Below are 17709 nucleotides of genomic sequence, written 5' to 3' on the forward strand. Positions count from 1 at the left end.
TGTACATAGGTGTTACATAGGTTTTAGGAAACAGTCCCTTTATTTGGAGACAGTTTAAAAAATTAAATTAAGGAGCCCCTCTAGATGTCATTAAGAAGCCAGATTAGAATAAAATTGAAATGAAATAAACTTAAATTACAACATATTTGAAAACACGTGATATGAAAAGGGAAGTAGGAAAATATCAACCAGTGATAATTATGGAGTTTACAATTTTGTCATTGTGTCCCTAGCAATGTATAGGAAAAGGATACAGTAACATTTTGACCAAGGAGGTATGTAGTAAACCAGGCAGATTTGGTTGATGTCAAGTATGACAAAACATGTCCCAGGTTATGACAGCCAGTATCTCTAAAAAAAACAAATAATTTCCTTTCCGATCACTTCTATAGTCAACCAACCTTCTGGCCTTAATTCGGTTTCCCTGGTAAGTTCATCTACCAGGGAGAAAATGTACTGATAGGCCATTAGGAATATTTGGCCCACTTGGCAGTTATAATTATAAAGTAAATTAATAAACTGTCTTTTAGGCACACATTAGTCTCCTGCAAGTTTTATTAAATTGTCTCAAATATCCAATGTCCTTATCACCTTCAGTGAGTATACTCGCAACGCCTCAAATCATAAGCTTAAAGGGCAGATCTTGAACTTTGGTAACCTCACTAGGAGACACAGCCCAGGGGGCCCAGCCTGGATAGGTGGTTAGTCTCTAATCAGAATCATTATAATTACCAGGCCCAGAGCTCATGTTTACCACTTGCTGTGTGCATTTCTTAATAACTCAGCCAAGGTCAACAGTGTCTCCTGCAAAGCTTCTCATCAATCCAGAGAGAGTTTTCTCATGTGCGTGCTTCCACTGTATGATTTTGTGATAATGCAACTTTCACCTCTAAGAATGGGGGACAGGGAGGAAGGAAGAGGGAAGGAGGGAGAGGAGAAGGAAGGGTGGTTGGGAGGAAGAGTGGGTGGGAGGAAAGGAGGAAGGGAGGCAGAAGGGGAAAGAGAGGGAAGGGAGAAATGAAGAGAGGTAAAAAGGAAGAGAGAGAGGGAGGAAGGGGAGAAGGAGTGGGAGAGAGAAGGAAAGAAGGAAAGGAAAGGAATATGAATTCAGGAGCCTCAGCTCAAGTTTGAATCCTAGGTCTACTCCTTACTAGCTGTGTGAACTTGACCAAGTAACTATCTTAGCGATTTAGTGTCCTCATCTGAATAATGGAGATAATAGGATTTACTTCCTATCATGTGGGGATTAGAGTTACTACGTAAAAATACTTAGGACAGTGCCTGGCACATTGTGAACGGTTTCGCATTTTATTCCTAATAAATTTTCTAATCGACTGCACTTTTGCATTTTGCTACAGAAACTGTAAAAATCCTAAAACCAATTTCTCAAGTGCAGCAAATAAAGCCCAATGCCCGCTGATTAGGAAAACAATACTTATTTCTGTAAATATAAAAATAACAGGTGAGGCTGTGCTTGTTAAATTTTAGTGTGCATAGGAATCAACTGGGCACCTTGTTAAAATGCAGATTCTGATTCCATTGGTCTGAGGCAAGGAGAGTCTGCATTTCTTACAAGTTCCCAGCTGATGCTGGTGCTGCTGGTCTGTGGGCCACACTTGGAGTAGCCAGACTGTAGATGGTTTGATTCAAAGGAAAAAAAATAATAGTTAGGAGGAAGAAAGTAAAATAGAATAATATAGTTAAAATGCTAGGGGAATGGCCACCAGTGGGGAGTACTCCATAATCAGCTGTATTATTATTGCTCAGAAGGCATTCTAGGCATGCCTTAGATTGCACAATAAATACATTTATTTCAAATATATGTGTTTTATATATGTATATGTGTGTATATATGTATAGAAACTGCATTTGTCTATGTTTTGTTCATGCTTAACTGCACTTAGGGAGCATCTTATTGAAAAAAAATCCTGCCAATACTTTTGTTATGAGAATAATTAGCTAATTTACTGATACAGTTTATTTACATATGATTTAGAATATAAAATTAATATATTCTCATCGGAAAAATTCAATTATCTCAGAAACCTATACATTTAAAATGGAAAATTCCCCACTTCACCCTTAAAGTTCTAAGCTCCTACACTAGTAACTATTAAGAGTTTGGTGTGATACTTTAAAATATTTTTTATTCTTATATATCCATGTAAGATTTTTTTTTCAGAAAATCTACACCACTATAATGCAACTTACTTTTTCCTCAAAGATATATCAAACATCTTTCCATGTTAATACGTAGAAATTCACCTCCTTCTTTTCAGTGATTGCACAGTATTCCAACATACTATAACTCATTTACCCGTTCCCTATTGCTGTGCTTCTAGGATGTCTCCAATTACTTGCTATGACAAATAATGCTACAAAGAACTTTCTTATACATGTCTCTGTATAGGTGTCTGAATACATCTGTAATGTGGTTTTTGGAGTGAAATTGTTGTGAAGGATACAGACCATTGAATTTTGACAATTGCCAAATTGCTTTTCAAAAAGGCTTCTACCACTGTTCCAGGAGCCTGCCCTACTTCCGTGCACATTGTAAAACGGCCATTTGCAATCACTTTAACTTCTTCATAATCTAACAGGAAAAGGTCATCCCTTTATTATTTTAACTTTCATTTTCTTAATCACTAGTGAGATTTACTATCTTTTATAATGTCACTAGCCATTTCAATTTCTTCTGTGAATTGCTTGTTCTTATCACTTGCCAATTTTTCTCCTGGGTAAACTTTTCCTTGTTCCTTTTTTTTTTTTTATAAGAGCTCTCTGTGTATTAGATATTATACTTCCAATATACATATTACATTTTTTATGGTTAAGATTTTGTTGGCTTGCTGTCTTTAATAAGGTATGTTATTGTACAGAAATTTTTATAGAATCAAGCATTTCACTCTGGATTCTCTTTTTCTATTTTTTTTAATGTTTTATTTCTTGCTTAGAGGCTTTTCCCTTCCCCCAAATAATAAAATATTCTCCCATTTTTTTGTAGTAATTTCATTTGTTTTAGTTTTAATGTTTACATCTTTAATCATATGTATATCAAATTGTTTTTAAAAATACACTTGCATGAGGCTTTTACCACTGGAATTACGGTTTAGTCAATACTATATTATTATTGCTACAAGAAAGGGTTAGAGAAGTTTATCATGTAAAATATCTGGATAGCCTAAAAAGGATAGGCCAGTGGTCCTAGCCTTTTCTAGGACCTACATTTTCTAAATGTAACTTTTATTCAACCTATTTTCATATTGACACCCCAAGTCAACTGTCATCAAACATTACTGCAAGTTAATATTCTGAATTATTACATGTTGGTTCTGCCAGTATGTGATTCACTTTCATATTGCTGAGTCAGTACTTCAGAAAGAAAATTCTCTTCATTCAGGTCTCTGCTTAAATATCATCTCCTTAAAGGGACTTTCCATGGCCATCCTATCAAACCTCAGCTCCCTCCATCCTTCTGTCCCAGTTTCTTTTTACAGTTCTCACTGCTACTTGAAAAATTACATTAGACAGGCTTGTCTATTACTTGTCTCACCATGAGGGTGGGGCTTTATCTCATTCACCACTATACCTCCAGCATCTAGAACAACTCAGGTATGTTGAATAAATTACCAAAGAATAAATTAACCAAAGATATTACCATATCTTGAAAGGTATGTCAAGATGTTAACATATCAAGTCAAAAACAAAAGGACTAGGTATGCTTAAAGTGGTGACTCTTTAGTTGGGTCAGTCACTGGATTTAGTGCCAGTAACTATGTGCTAAGGAAAATAACAAATTAAAGAACGTGTATGCTTGCCTGATCTAGGAATTCACTTTACCTTAAAAAATAAAATTCCCCCCTAAAAACTGAACTATCCAGTTTGCCCGTTTCTACGCTTTATTCCTTACAAGCCCCGATAGGGGGCTTGTTAAATACATTAAAGCATATTTATATAACGGAATTCTAAGCAGCCATTAAAAAAAGATGTGATATAAGCATAATTATTAATATGAAAAGAAGTTTAGGGCGAAATAGCATGCAACATAATCCCATTTTCAGAAAAAGAAAATATCTATTACATGTGTGAGTGTAAACACATTCTCTGGAGAGATCTACATCAGAATACCAACACTGATTATCTCTCGGTAACGGGATTAGATTTGATTTTTATATATTTTTTCTTCTCTGTATTTTCTCATTTCTCTAAAATAAACACGTATTACTTATGTGAAAAGGAGAAATTGTTTTGCGGTGGAAGAACGTAGTAGTGTGTGAAGTGGGTTTGCACACAGCACCCACATCGACCTCGTCCTCCATCCTTGGAGTGCCTTCCTACTCTGCAGACTGAAGAGTTAAAAACCAATTTCCATACACTACCAAACGTAAAATAGATCGCTAGTGGGAAGCAGCCGCATAGCACAGGGAGATCAGCTCTGTGCTTTGTGACCACCTAGAGGGCTGGGATAGGGAGGGTGGGAGGGAGGGAGACGCAAGAGGGAAGAGATATGGGGATATATGTATATGTATAACTGATTCACTTTGTTATAAAGCAGAAACTAACACACCAATGTAAAGCAATTATACTCTAATAAAGATGTTAAAAAAGAAAAAAAACAATTTCCCAGACTTCCTTTGCAGAAAACCTAACGTAAGACTTGAAAGTGACAAGTAAGGCAGAAGCCATCTCCATGGCATGTGCAGCCAGGGAGAGGTGGCAGTTTTCTGCTTTCCCGTGTATGGTCACTGGGTGCCTGCAGACAGTGTGGCAGGTCCACACTCCCAGAACACAACGTCTGCAGCCTGTTCTAACGTCAGAAACCCCACTGGCGAACCCCTTGGCCGCTGCAGTAGTAGCAGTTGCGTATGTTTTGCTGGAGTCTTTTCTGGGGACCCAAACTTGAGCCCATTTCTCCATACCTTCCAATGATTTTGTAAGGAACTAAGTAGTTTCAAAATTCCTAATATTAATTCCCATTCCTCTTAAAATAGCTAGAGTAGTTTGTTTCCTGCAAGTAAGTCGTCAATGATACAAAAAATATAAATTGTGTGTCATCAACTTTAAAAATAATGTATACTACACAAATCTATTTCAGAATGTGGAGAGGGCATGTGAGACTAACATACAAAAACATGTGGGGAAAAAGGATCACTAAGTACACTAACATGTTAATGTAGTCATCTCTGGTGGTAGAACTATGGGTAATTTCAATTTTATTTTGCTTATCTTTAAGTTTTCTTTTTTTTTTTTTAAGGGAAAACCTTAAAAGCCATGTTTTTTTCTGAAACAAAAACAGAATCCTCTTGCAGGAAAAGAGCAATTTCTGAATGTATCCTGAAATGTTTTAGGCAACTAGGATTAGTAACTAAAGGTATTAATCTGCATGTAACACTGTAGCACACACAGGAGTATGTATCATAGTGTAAGCAGAGGAGCAAGTCCCCATGGTTCATGATCTCAGAACAAATATTTGTCTATTCTAGTGACACAGTCAAGCTGACTGCTCTCTGCTAGAAAAAGGGCAGCTATCTTGGGAACTAAACATATGAAATTGAGACTAGCCAGTACCGCAGCTGTTGGTGAGCTTTCTTTGTTTAAAACAGCAGAAGTATATCCCTTAGAATTGGCTATTTTAAAAGGCATAAAACAGAATGGAAGTGCCTTCACCTACCCAATCATTACATGAGATTTCAGAAAAGAAAGGGCAAAAGTGAAATGAGCAAATCAGACTTTCTTTTAAACATTTCTTTAAAAAAATTTTTTTCCCACATAACTAACATTTATGTATTTCTGAATTGCTCTTTATTCCTTCATTTTCTCTACCCACTAGCTTCATGACTTAGGACGCAGAAAAGGATAAGTCATACTTCTTTATTCACTGGCAGAAATTATCACGAAGGGTCACAATGCATTTGCAATCAAGGAAGCAGATAAAATAAACCATTCTTAAGCTATGGAAACGCCTATCAAGGAATTTTATTAGAATTAGATTAATAAGAAAATATCCTTATATCTATTAACTCAGTGATTTTATAAAGCTAATATTTATTTATTTACTTTTTGGCCTAAAACAACATAAATTTATTCTCTTACAGTTTTGGAGGTCAGAGTCCAAAATGGGTCTCACTGAGCCAAAACTAAGATGTCAGCAGGGCTATGTTCCTTTCCAGAGGCTCTAGGGGAAAACCCCTTGCCTTGCCTTTTCCAGAATAAAGCTAAGTTTTAAATGTCACTTGATACTAGCTACTTTTATTAAAAGCATCTTTCAATGACAAGTTTTTAATTTTCATGAACACTAATTGTAGATCTTTCATGGTTGTTTTCTGTCACCTAAGATATTCACCTCTGTTTCCTCTAAAAACCTTTGTATTTTAGCTGTAACATTTAGATCTGTGATCCATCTCAAATTCATTTTAGTGAAGTCGGGGATCATGGTCCATTTTTTTCCATGGAGATATTTAGCTGTTCCGGCTCCATTTGTTGAAAAGATTTCCCTTCTCTGTTGGATTGCTTTGCTACCTCTGTCAAAAATCAAGTGACCATATAAATGTAGATTTGTTTCTAGGCTCTCTCTTCTATCCCACTGAGTTATTTGTCGATCCTTACGCCAGTATCACACCATCCTTGATTACTGCATACTACGTACTACAATACTCCTTGTATTGCTTTACAAAATTTAAGACTCTACAAAAGAGGGTATACAAATTAAGTTGAAATAAATGTATGGGCTCAAGATGAGCTTAAAATAATCCTTATGAAATCATTGTTAAACTGTATCATGGCTTTGAAAACACTCCATAATCACTATCGTTTCCAAAGTGAAATAGATTTACCCACAAATGAAAAACTACAAATTCTTCATGACCTTCAACTGAAATTATGTATGAAAAATATTTCATTAATTTTACTACTCAACTTCCCACCAGGTCTTCCCCACATTAGTTAAAAATACCACAGTGTAGTAAGCCTAAAAACAATCCTTAGGCAGTGTGCTCGGTGGTCCCGAGGATCTGTCTCTTGCTTCAACCGTGTTTGGACGGAACAGACCCAGGAACGCCCCTCGTTCCAGCCTCTGACCACCCTCCAACCTTTTTTCCAGTCTTAACTTTGGAATCAGCCACTCAGCTATCCTCGGCCACCAGGCCAGGTCAACACCATTTTTTGAGCTTAACTCCTTATTAACCCATCAACCGGGAGCTCCAGGACTCCTCAGAATGACTCCACCCAGGTGGAGGCTGTCGTCCACCGCCTGGTCAACATGCACCTGCAGGCCTCCTACACCTACCTCTCTTTGGGCTTCTATTTCCAACGAAGCGTTGTGCCTCTGGAGCGCGTGGGCCACTTTTTCCGCGAATCGGCAGAGGAGCGGCGTGAGGGCGCCGAGCGACCCTTGAAAATGCAAAACCACTGCAGCCACCTGGCCCTCTTCCAGGACGTGCAGAAGCCGTCCCAAGAGGAGTGGCATAAAACCCAGGACGCTGCTGAAGCCGCTGTGTTCATGGAGAAGAACCTGAATCAGGCCCTCATGGACCTGCGTGCCCTAGATTCTGCCCGCGCACAGCCCCGCCTCTGTAACTTCCGGGAGGGCCGCGTCCTAGATGAGCAGGTGAAACTCATCCAGAAGATGGGCGACCACCTGACTAAGCTCTGCAGGCTGGTTGGCCCCCAGGCTGGGCTGGGCCAGTATCTCTTCGAAAGGCTCATCCTCAAGCACGACGAGGAGCCTCCAAAGTCCAGGGGCCTTTGAGGAGCCCCTCTAGTGTCAGGGCTGCTGCCTGAAGCAGCTCTCGGCAGCAAGTAGGCACCTTTTGAACACGCTGGAGCCCTCTCCCAACCCTTGGACCAAATGGAAACAATAAAGCTTTTTACAGGAAAAAAAAAAATCCTTAAAAAAAATTCACGTGTTTGAAACTAGAGGATGCATACACAGTCTCTCTACCTGTTTAAACTTTTCCATAATAAAATATTAAAAAGTCATTTATCAATTTCAGAAAGGTACCTAGTAAAGAAAAAAGTAGATTTCTTTATAAATATGTTTTATAAAATTTCCTTTTTTTTTTTTTTTAAATTTATTTATTTATTATTTATGGCTGTGTTGGGTCTTCGTTTCTGTGCGAGGGCTTTCTCTAGTTGTGGCGAGCGGGGGCCACTCTTCATCGCGGTGCGCGGGCCTCTCATTATCGCGGCCTCTCTTGTTGCGGAGCACAGGCTCCAGACGCGCAGGCTCAGTAATTGTGGCTCACAGGCCTAGTTACTCCGCAGCATGTGGGATCTTCCCAGACCAGGGCTCGAACCCGTGTCCCCTGAATTGGCAGGCAGATTCTCAACCACTGCGCCACCAGGGAAGCCCTAAAATTTCCTTTAAAGTTTAACTTGGAAAAGAAGATTAAGAGCAAGAATACAATATTATTTTATAAAATAAAAAACAAAGCAACTCCCAATTCCATTGCGGGCAAACGATAAATGGCTCTTGGAAACTACTTGGCTGTACTAATTTTGTTCAAATTGGCAAAGAAGGATCCTCCACCACCACCATCATCCTTTTTTAAAAAAAGCAGATAGCCTGAATTGCTAAACCCCCCATTTCTTTATAAAGATACAAAATGTTGCCAAACTGAGAGTAGCACCAAAAATCTTTAAGATTTACAATCTGTTCTTAACCTAAAATTTTGCTTTGATGCATAATACACCTTCCTGAAATAATTCTACAATACAAAAATAATCCCAAACACTGAAAAAAGTTTGCTAAAATAAAATTGGGATTTTTTTACTTTTTCTACTGGTAGCAATGGAAATCACTAGAAACTATGCTTTTTTTTTTTTTTTTAAACATTTATTTATTTATTTTTGGCTGCGTTGGGTCTTCGTTGCTGTGCGTGGGCTTTCTCTAGTTGCGTCGAGTGGGGGCTACTCTTCGTTGTGGTGTGTGGGCTTCTCATTGCGGTGGCTTCTCTTGTTGCGGAGCACAGGCTCTAGGCACGTGGGCTTCAGTAGTTGTGGCTCGGAGGCTCTAGAGCGCAGGCTCAGCAGCTGTGGCACATGGGCTTTAGTTGCTCCGTGGCACGTAGGATCTTCCCAGACAGGCCTCGAACCCATGTCCCCTGCATTGGCAGGCAGATTCTTAACCACTGGGCCACCAGGGAAGCCCAGAAACTATACTTCTGTTCTTTTCAAACGATCTCCTTTAAAATCAAGCTTTTACAAATAATTGGTATAGAAGATAAAATTCAGTTTTTAAATCTTCAAAATATTTAGGTATCAAAGACGGAAATACTGATTTTTTCATTAATGATGAGAAGAAACAAGAGACTCCATTTAATCAAGATCTGACATTTATAAATTTTAAGCATTTAACCAAGCTGGAAGATTGGAAGATTAATTATAACAATTACAGGTAGAGAATATCATCTGTCCATTTTCATTATGGTAGTTCATTACGGTTCATTACGGTAGTTATCTATCCAGAGAACCAACAGGAGTTCTCAGATCCAATGTCATATAATAGGATTTGGGCAAGCGCTCTGAACACCACTTTTATTTAATATGCACCACATGCACATGATGCAGGCAGGGAGAGGTTATGAATCCATGCATTGAAGACGAGACAGACTGGGACTATTGCCAAACGTGCGCTGAGTCGATTAGGATGTTGCTCAAAGTTCTTTATACTTAATGGTTTCCTTGAAAGTAAGTGCAGAAGCAGAAATGTGTACACATCCCAAAGCATCTTCTTCTTCATTTGGTTTCCTGTGCTTTCTTTGCATTCTGTTTTTCTTTTGCCTAGAAATTAAAGACAGTATACTATAAAATCTTAAAAGTCTGTTCCAGTTCATATTAAAATGAAATGTGTCTAAGAGGGCATTCTTAAGCTAAAAAGCTTGAGATGCGTTGTTTGCAAGATTTCTAGAGAATTATCTTTTATAAGACTCACAACAAACTACTCCTGGACAATGATATAGTTATGCTTTGCCCTCAATAAAAAAGGATCATATTTGGTTTGCAGTTCTTTCTTACCTGAAGTTGAAATGTATTATTATAATGGTAACAATTTAAAAATACAAAATTACTCATCCTATAAAGTCATACTCATTCATAACTATTTCAAAACAATATATTTACATATGTGCCCATTTCTCATACAAACTGAGTATATGAAAAATTCTATATTAATTTCTGCATATTTGAATAAATGAATTTAACATAATAGTTTAAATGAGTTTAACATAACTAAGGATTACATACCCATAGTGTTGATAAACCTCACATATAAGTGAGGCTTTTTTCGGTCATGTAAGACCAAAAAAATGTTTTCACAAGTTGTTTCACTTGAACCTCGTAACAAGTATAGAGCTTGAAGACAGTAATTCTATTTCACTTTTTAGCAGATGAGGAAGCCAGAGCTTACAGGTGTTATCAAACTTGACCAAGTCACACAGCTAATATATAACAAAACCTCAGTAGAGGTCAAAAGACACATATTCTATAGCAGTGCTTCTAATGTAGAGACCAATGACCTGGGGACTGTGTTAAAATGCAGGCTGAATTGGTAAAATGCCTGAGGATCTAAATTTCTAGCAAACTCTCAGGTGATGCCAAGTCTGCTGGTCCTCAGGTGACACTTTGAGAAGCAAGATTTTAGAAGACTAGAATATAATGTTCTTTCCACTATGGCACTTGAATCAGAAAGGAACAAATAAATTAGACTTTTGCTATTATACAATTAAGAAAAAAAACTTCTTTAATGAGAACTATAATCTTTTTTTTATAATGCATTATAATGATAATAGAATTATCATACAACCGTATGATAAAATTAAGTGCAATGCCTTAGAATATATTAAGAGGAAATATGTTATACATACCATATAAAAATTTAAAAATTGCTTGCATATTTTTAGATAACAAGCATAATTTGTAATTTGATATGTACAATTTCTCAAAGAAGTCTTCTGTTTCCAAATAATAAAAATACTATTCAATTTTAGATGTAATTTGGAAATAAAAATATGTACCTCTTTTCTTAATGATCTCTGAATATACAGGAAGTTTACTAGGATTAACAGGAATGAATCTACTGGTTAATGACATAAATTTTACAACATAATTTAAAAAGCAAAGACATATAATGCAGAGTATCATACACGTATTAAACTATATAATTCAGATAAAACTAAGGGTAAGTTAAATAAAATAAGTTATAAATAATTACCACCTTATTGAGCACATATTATGAACTTGGCCAATATTATCTCATTTAACCCTTAAGAATGTGAAGTGTGATTCCCAATTTATAGATGAGGAAATAGATTCTATAATAAAGTAAATAACTTGCCTAAAAGCAACAGCTAATAACATAACAGCTAAGTAACATATCTAAGATTTAAACTGAAAGCCTGTATTCTGTTTTGCCTTTGTCGAAAAATAAAAAATACTGTATTTCAAAATAGCATGGAAAAATGTTCACTGTTAAGAAATACTTTCCTTCTATTTAGTGTGCTAGTGAGATACTAAAAAATGCTGACTCAAGTCAGAAAATTCTGTAATCATAGGTATTAATGTACATATTATTGCGGATAACTTTATTCTTCTACCTTATTTCTATTAAGAGATAGAAAAAGTAAGTTCTGCAGATTAGTTATTTGTTACCAACTGAATTATAATGTCTTAGTAAAATCTGGACAAAATTCAGTACTGTGCTTTGAATCCCCCATAGCAACAAAATCTGTGATTTTAAATTATGGTAGGTTATTGGTGGTTGTTAAAAACCTGGGATAGACAGTAATTCAGAAATACGTATAAAGGTTGAGATAAAATTTTAAAAGAATTGTAAATGTGTCTGAATAAAAGTTTTACAAATGAAATCTTAATATAGCTGATTTTATTTTATATTTTAAGGAACAGATTTGGTCTATGGCACAAGAAGTTTTATAACTTTACATTTTTAGGTTACCTCCTGAGCAATCTTTATGTAATGTATACTCAATGAACTGATCAGATAAGAACAGAAGCTCCATAGAACAAGAACACTTACAAGGCAAGATCTTAACCTAATTCATTAAAGCCACATGCTCTTGGGAGAATCAAAGTCCTCACTCTTTGTTATTTTGTAAAATGAAAAGATTTCCACAGGTCAGATACTTCCACACCATCACAGGCAGTCAGGGCCTGCCTCCAATTACTCAGAAATCTGATCCTGGATGGCTTTAAGCACGTAACAACACTGCCTAGACTAGCCACATTTTTTCTACTTTCACTTGGCATTGGGGGGAAGGGGGGGATTTTTGACATAATAATCCATTTCTGAATTCTACATGTAATTCTTTTCTTAGAAGTATTACTTATTAAGTAATTTTCACTACTAAAGTCTTTATATTGGATATAACTGTAAAATCTAATCTTTATTGTGTTTTAATTTTTAACATTTGCATTTACCAGCAGAAAGTGATATTTCAATATGATATATGATTTCTTTTTTCAAAATAAGATGAACAAAAATATATTTGTGCTAAGGAAGCTGATTATTGGCAGAAATTAAGCATTTAATTCTCACCACAGACTCAGAATTTGTGGACGTGAAATTTTAAGTAGCATAAAGCTATTTAGGAGCTACCCTGTGATGCCGCAGAATCTTTAGCATGACTTTATTCTAGCACTTATCAGAATAATACTATCCAGCACAGTACTATAATCATGTATTCCTTTCCCCAACTAAGTTGCTTAAGAGAGAAAAATGTGTCTTAATTATGTATATATCCATTGACTTTAAGAGACTGCCTCAAATATAGTTTCAGCTAGATAAATGTTGGATAAATAATCAAAACATTTCAAAAATTTTAATCAAATAATGAATCTGAATTCCCTTCAGAATCTAGGCACATAAAAGATACTGCATATACAGTATCTTTCTGTATAGTATCTATACAGAAAGAAATGTACCTCAATATTGCTTGTACAATATTAGTCAAAGAACAAGCAAGTCAGTAACTACCCTTTCAATAAAACAGACATATAATGTCTTTGTATTATATTCAATAAAACAGACATATAATAATGTCTTTGTATTATATTCAATAAAACAAATGCAAACACAAGAAGAGACTGAGTTGGTATTCCACTAACACTAGGCATTCATATACTGCCACCCTGTGTCCAAAATAATGTGAACTAAGGAATTATGGTTCTAATGTAAAAGCTGAAAAGCTATTGTACTCTATGCTTTTTTAAAAATTATGGAAATATACTGTCATTAAAATCAAATAAGAATGGTCCTTTTCTTAACTTGCCCAAAAAAGTTTACTCACAGGCCAATTTTAAAGCAAAACAAATATATTTAAAATTTCTCTAATAACATTTGTCTGGTCCCTAATAATATTTATTTATACTTAATACCTGATACATCATACAATTGAGCATAACAGTCTATATTTCATTTTGTTTAATATTTTCAACAGAGAAATATTTCATAGTGTTTCATACAAAGAATATAATATCGAGGTACTCTGTTAACCAGGCAATTTTGAGGATCACAGGACCCTAATTGTTAATCTAAAACTTTAAAAATCAGTTTCCCATCTTGGACTTTTATGATTTAACACCCTGAGATACATGAATAGAAAAACCTATATGGAAAAGAGAAGACTTAGCAGTCTTCTTGCAACAATTTTTACATTTAATGCTAAAAGTTGAAGCACATGTTCAGGATCTAGATAATAAGGTATATATAAAAACCTTAAGTCACATCTTGTATTATTTAGAATTTATGATGATATCAAACGGCTGGGTTGAAATGTATCTTTGTTTCATGAACTTAAAAATTAATAATAAAAAAAAAAACCTACTATGTATTCTGGTCTTTAAGTTAATGGTCCAAATTTTTCACTAACCTATGCTAGTTTTCACTAACCTATGCTAGTTTTCAGTGGAAAGAGTAATAACTTAGGAATAAGAAAACCTATTTCTTAGGCTAGGTTATGTTTTTTTCCCCCTTCATTCTAGTAGTAAATTCGATGATAATTCAAATTTTTGCTAAATTAAATAAGAAAAATCTATTATTTCAATAATTAAAATTAATAATTTGTTTTCAGCTAAAGAAAGAAAAATGTTTTAAATTTCATTCTAATATAGCACAACCTGAATTCCTGACACTAAGGATTCTGGAACGCTAAAGCAGTAATGCAATTCCTTATTTTTATTTTGCAATATTAGATTGAACTAATGTTCCTCTAGATGAAAAACAGTAAGTAAGAGCAAAATATAAAAATAAAAAGCTTCACCAAATTTTATCTCTTCTCAAGCCAAATAACATTTTTTGGAGAATCTAAATCTAATTTAAGTACTCACCAGTAAAATACTTACCTTTTCTACTAGTGGTATTAACTGCTGGTGTTCTGCTAAAGTCTTTAACAATTCCATAATGAACGGCAGATAATTATGCTTCCTTCTGATATTTTCAATCTGAAAATAAAACACGTATCAAACCACACTAACTTTGTATTTTCACTAAGTTTCTGATATTTTAATTTTTGCCTCCAACTCAAAATAGAAATGGAAGAAAATCCTCCATTCTCATAAAAAAAAATATGAGAAATAATGAGATTTCCATTGCCATTGAGAATAAAGACTAATTACAATAAAACATGTGGAGAGAGTCCCCTGGGTGTCACTTCCTACTCTTGGCTTAGCAAATAACAGAGGCTTTTAAAAGTCTAATCTGAGATAATTTATGAAAACTTAACTTATGAAAGCAAACTTAGAGGGACTTCCCTGGTGGCACAATGGATAAGAATCCACCTGCCAATGCAGGGGACACGGGTTCAAATCCTAGTCCGGGAAGATCCCGCATACCGCAGAGCAACTAAGCCCGTGCACCACAACTACTGAGCCTGCGTGCCACAACTACTGAAGTCCGCGTGCCTAGAGCCTGTGCTCCACAACAAGAGAAGCCACCACAATGAGAAGCCAGCGTACCACAACGAAGAGTAGCCCCCACTCACCACAACTAGAGAAAGCCCACCCGCAGCAAAGACTCAACACAGACAAAAATAAATAAAATTAAATCTTAAAAAAAAAAAAAAAGGAAATCAAACTTAGAAGGTCCACATGATAAATTAACACTCTTGCTACTACACCTATGTAAATAATAAAGCCATGCCTAATGAGACCAGCTTTATTGTGTGATTAATAACAATCTTTCTTTGACATTATTTTTGACCAAAAGCAAATAGACTGTAGGGACTGTCTGTGCTTCAGTGGAAAACTATGCATTGTCTAAAGTATGCTCTCCCAAGTTACGTGATTGCAACCTTTCACTGTCTGGTAGAGGTTCAATTTACTTCCCTTCCCATAGGGGAAGAAAAAAGTTTCCATCTTTTGTGAATTCGTTTCAACATTCCTATATTTCATATAAATTTGAGCTTCTTTGACTTCTCCTTTGAAATAGTTGTGACATCTTACAGGTTTGCTCAATTAATGAACTAAATAAAATCTTAACATGTTCATTTTGTATCAGTATAAGAATCATTTTATTTTTTTGAACAAAGCATTCTCCAACAATATAGCAAAGATTCTAAAAACTTAAGTTTTATTTTAGGCAAATATTAAAAATTAGTTAATTATGTAACAACACTGCATAAGAATATATAAATAGGTAGGTCTTTTTTTATATCACATAAAATAGAAGATAACATTCAAGTTTCCATCCCTTACTTTCCTGTCACCATAAATTCAGCCCTCCTTTCTCCTGCCTGGAATACTCTGGAGCCAGTCCCTACCACTTCCACCTGAAGGAATCCTACTAGTCCAAGGTCCACGTATTCTAACCATCACATTGTTGGCTGTTAAGTGTGTTGCAAAGCAGTATTCTGAAACTGTGGTAAGCAACAGAAAGAAAAAGAATAATCCCTGCCTTCAACTGAACTTCAAATGAAAAACTGCTTTTTCTACTGTGACAAACATGACAAATTGAATAAGTACCATTTCCAAAGTCCTACAAAATTCGAAGTTTCCTTCACTCTTTTCACTCTCTGAAAAAAGCTTATCAGGCGGAGCTTCAAGATGGCGGAAGAGTAAGACGTGGAGATCACCTTCCTCCCCACAAATACATCAGAAATACATCTACATGTGGAACAACTCCTACAGAACACCTACTGAACACTGACAGAAGACCTCAGACCTTCCAAAAGGGAAGAAACTCCCCATGTACCTGGGAAAGGCAAAAGAAAAAAGAAAAAACAGAGACAAAAGAATAGGGACGGGACCTGCACCAGTGGGAGGGAGCTGTGAAGGAGGAAAGGTCTCCACACACTAGGAAGCCCCTTCGCGAGCGGAGACTGCGGGTGGCGGAGGGGGGAAGCTTCAGAGCCACGGAGGAGAGCGCAGCCACAGGGGTGTAGAGGGCAAAGCGGAGAGATTCCCGCACGAGGATCAGTACCGAACAGCACTCACCAGCCCGAGAGACTTCTCTGCTCACCCGCCGGGGCGGGCAGGGCTGGGAGCTGAGGCTCAGGCTTCGGTCGGATCGCAGGGAGAGGACTGGGGTTGGCGGCGTGAACACAGCCTGAAGGGGGCTAGTGCGCCACAGCTAGCCAGGAGGGAGTCCGCGAAAAAGTCTGGAGCTGCCGAAGAGGCAAGAGACTTTTTCTTGCCTCTTTGTTTCCTGGTGCGTGAGGAGAGGGGATTCAGAGCGCCGCTTAAAGGAGCTCCAGAGACGGGCATGAGCCGCGGTTATCAGCGCGGACACCAGAGACGGGCATGAGATGCTAAGGCTGCTGCTGCCGCCACCAAGAAGCCTGTGTGCAAGCACAGGTCACTCTCCACACCGCCCCTCCCGGGAGCCTGTGCAGCCCGGCACTGCCAGGGCCCCGTGATCCAGGGACAACTTCCCCGGGAGAACGCACGGCGCGCCTCAGGCTGCTGCAACATCACGCCGGCCCCTCTGCCGCCGCAGGCTCGCCCCGCATCCGTACCCCTCCCTCCCCACGGCCTGAGTGAGCCAGAGCCCCCGAATCAGCTGCTTCTTTAACCCCCTCCGGTCTGAACGAAGAACAGACACCCTCAGGCGACCTACACGCAGAGGCGGGTCCAAATCCAAAGCTAAACCCCGGGAGCTGTGCGAACAAAGAAGAGAAAGGGAAATCTCTTCCAGCAGCCTCAGGAGCAGCGGATTAAGTCTCCACAATCAACTTGATGCAACCTGCATCTGTGGAATACCTGAATAGACAACGAATCATCCCAAATTGAGGAGGTGAAACTTGGGAGCAGAGATATATATACTTTTTTCCCTTTTTCTCTTTTTGTGAGTGTGCATGTGTATGCTTCTGTGTGTTATTTTGTCTGTGTAGCTTTGCTTTTACCATTTGTCCTAGGGTTCTCTCTGTCCGTTTTTTTTGGGTTTTTTTTAGTATACTTTTTAGCACTTGTTATCATTGGTGGATTTATTTTTTGGTTTGGTTGCTCTCTTCTTTCTTACTTTCTTTTTTTTAATTACTTAAAATATTTTTTAATAATTATTTTTTATTTTAATAACTTTATTTTATTTTACTTTATTTTATCTTCTTCTTTCTTGCTTCCTTTCTTTTTTCTCCCTTTTATTCTGAGCCGTGTGGATGAAAGGCTCTTGGTGCTCCAGCCAGGCATCAGGGCTGTGCCTCTGAGCTGGGAGAGCCAAGTTCAGGACACTGGTCCACAAGAGACCTCCCAGCTCCATGTAAT

The 17709-nt window shown here is 37.1% G+C and overlaps 1 protein-coding gene and 1 pseudogene across 3 annotated transcripts in view; one reads left to right on the top strand and one right to left on the bottom strand.

Moving 5' to 3' along the window:
• Positions 1-4738: 4738 nt before the first annotated feature.
• Positions 4739-7747, top strand: LOC137760775 (ferritin light chain pseudogene; annotated as a pseudogene).
• Positions 7748-9314: 1567 nt separating this feature from the next.
• UCHL5 (ubiquitin C-terminal hydrolase L5) overlaps positions 9315-17709 on the bottom strand; it is a 51890-nt gene continuing 43495 nt past the window's right edge. For all 3 annotated transcript variants that reach the window (XM_068541827.1, XM_068541826.1, XM_068541825.1), the window contains 2 exons: positions 14356-14454; positions 9315-9780 (listed from right to left, as the gene is read on the bottom strand). In XM_068541827.1, coding sequence (XP_068397928.1) covers positions 9736-9780; positions 14356-14454 — 144 coding nt within the window. In that variant the 3' untranslated portion in view covers positions 9315-9735. The remainder of the gene's footprint in view (positions 9781-14355; positions 14455-17709) is intronic.

This window comes from Eschrichtius robustus, chromosome 3 (assembly GCF_028021215.1).
Source record: "Eschrichtius robustus isolate mEscRob2 chromosome 3, mEscRob2.pri, whole genome shotgun sequence".
NCBI classification, from domain to species: domain Eukaryota; kingdom Metazoa; phylum Chordata; class Mammalia; order Artiodactyla; family Eschrichtiidae; genus Eschrichtius; species Eschrichtius robustus.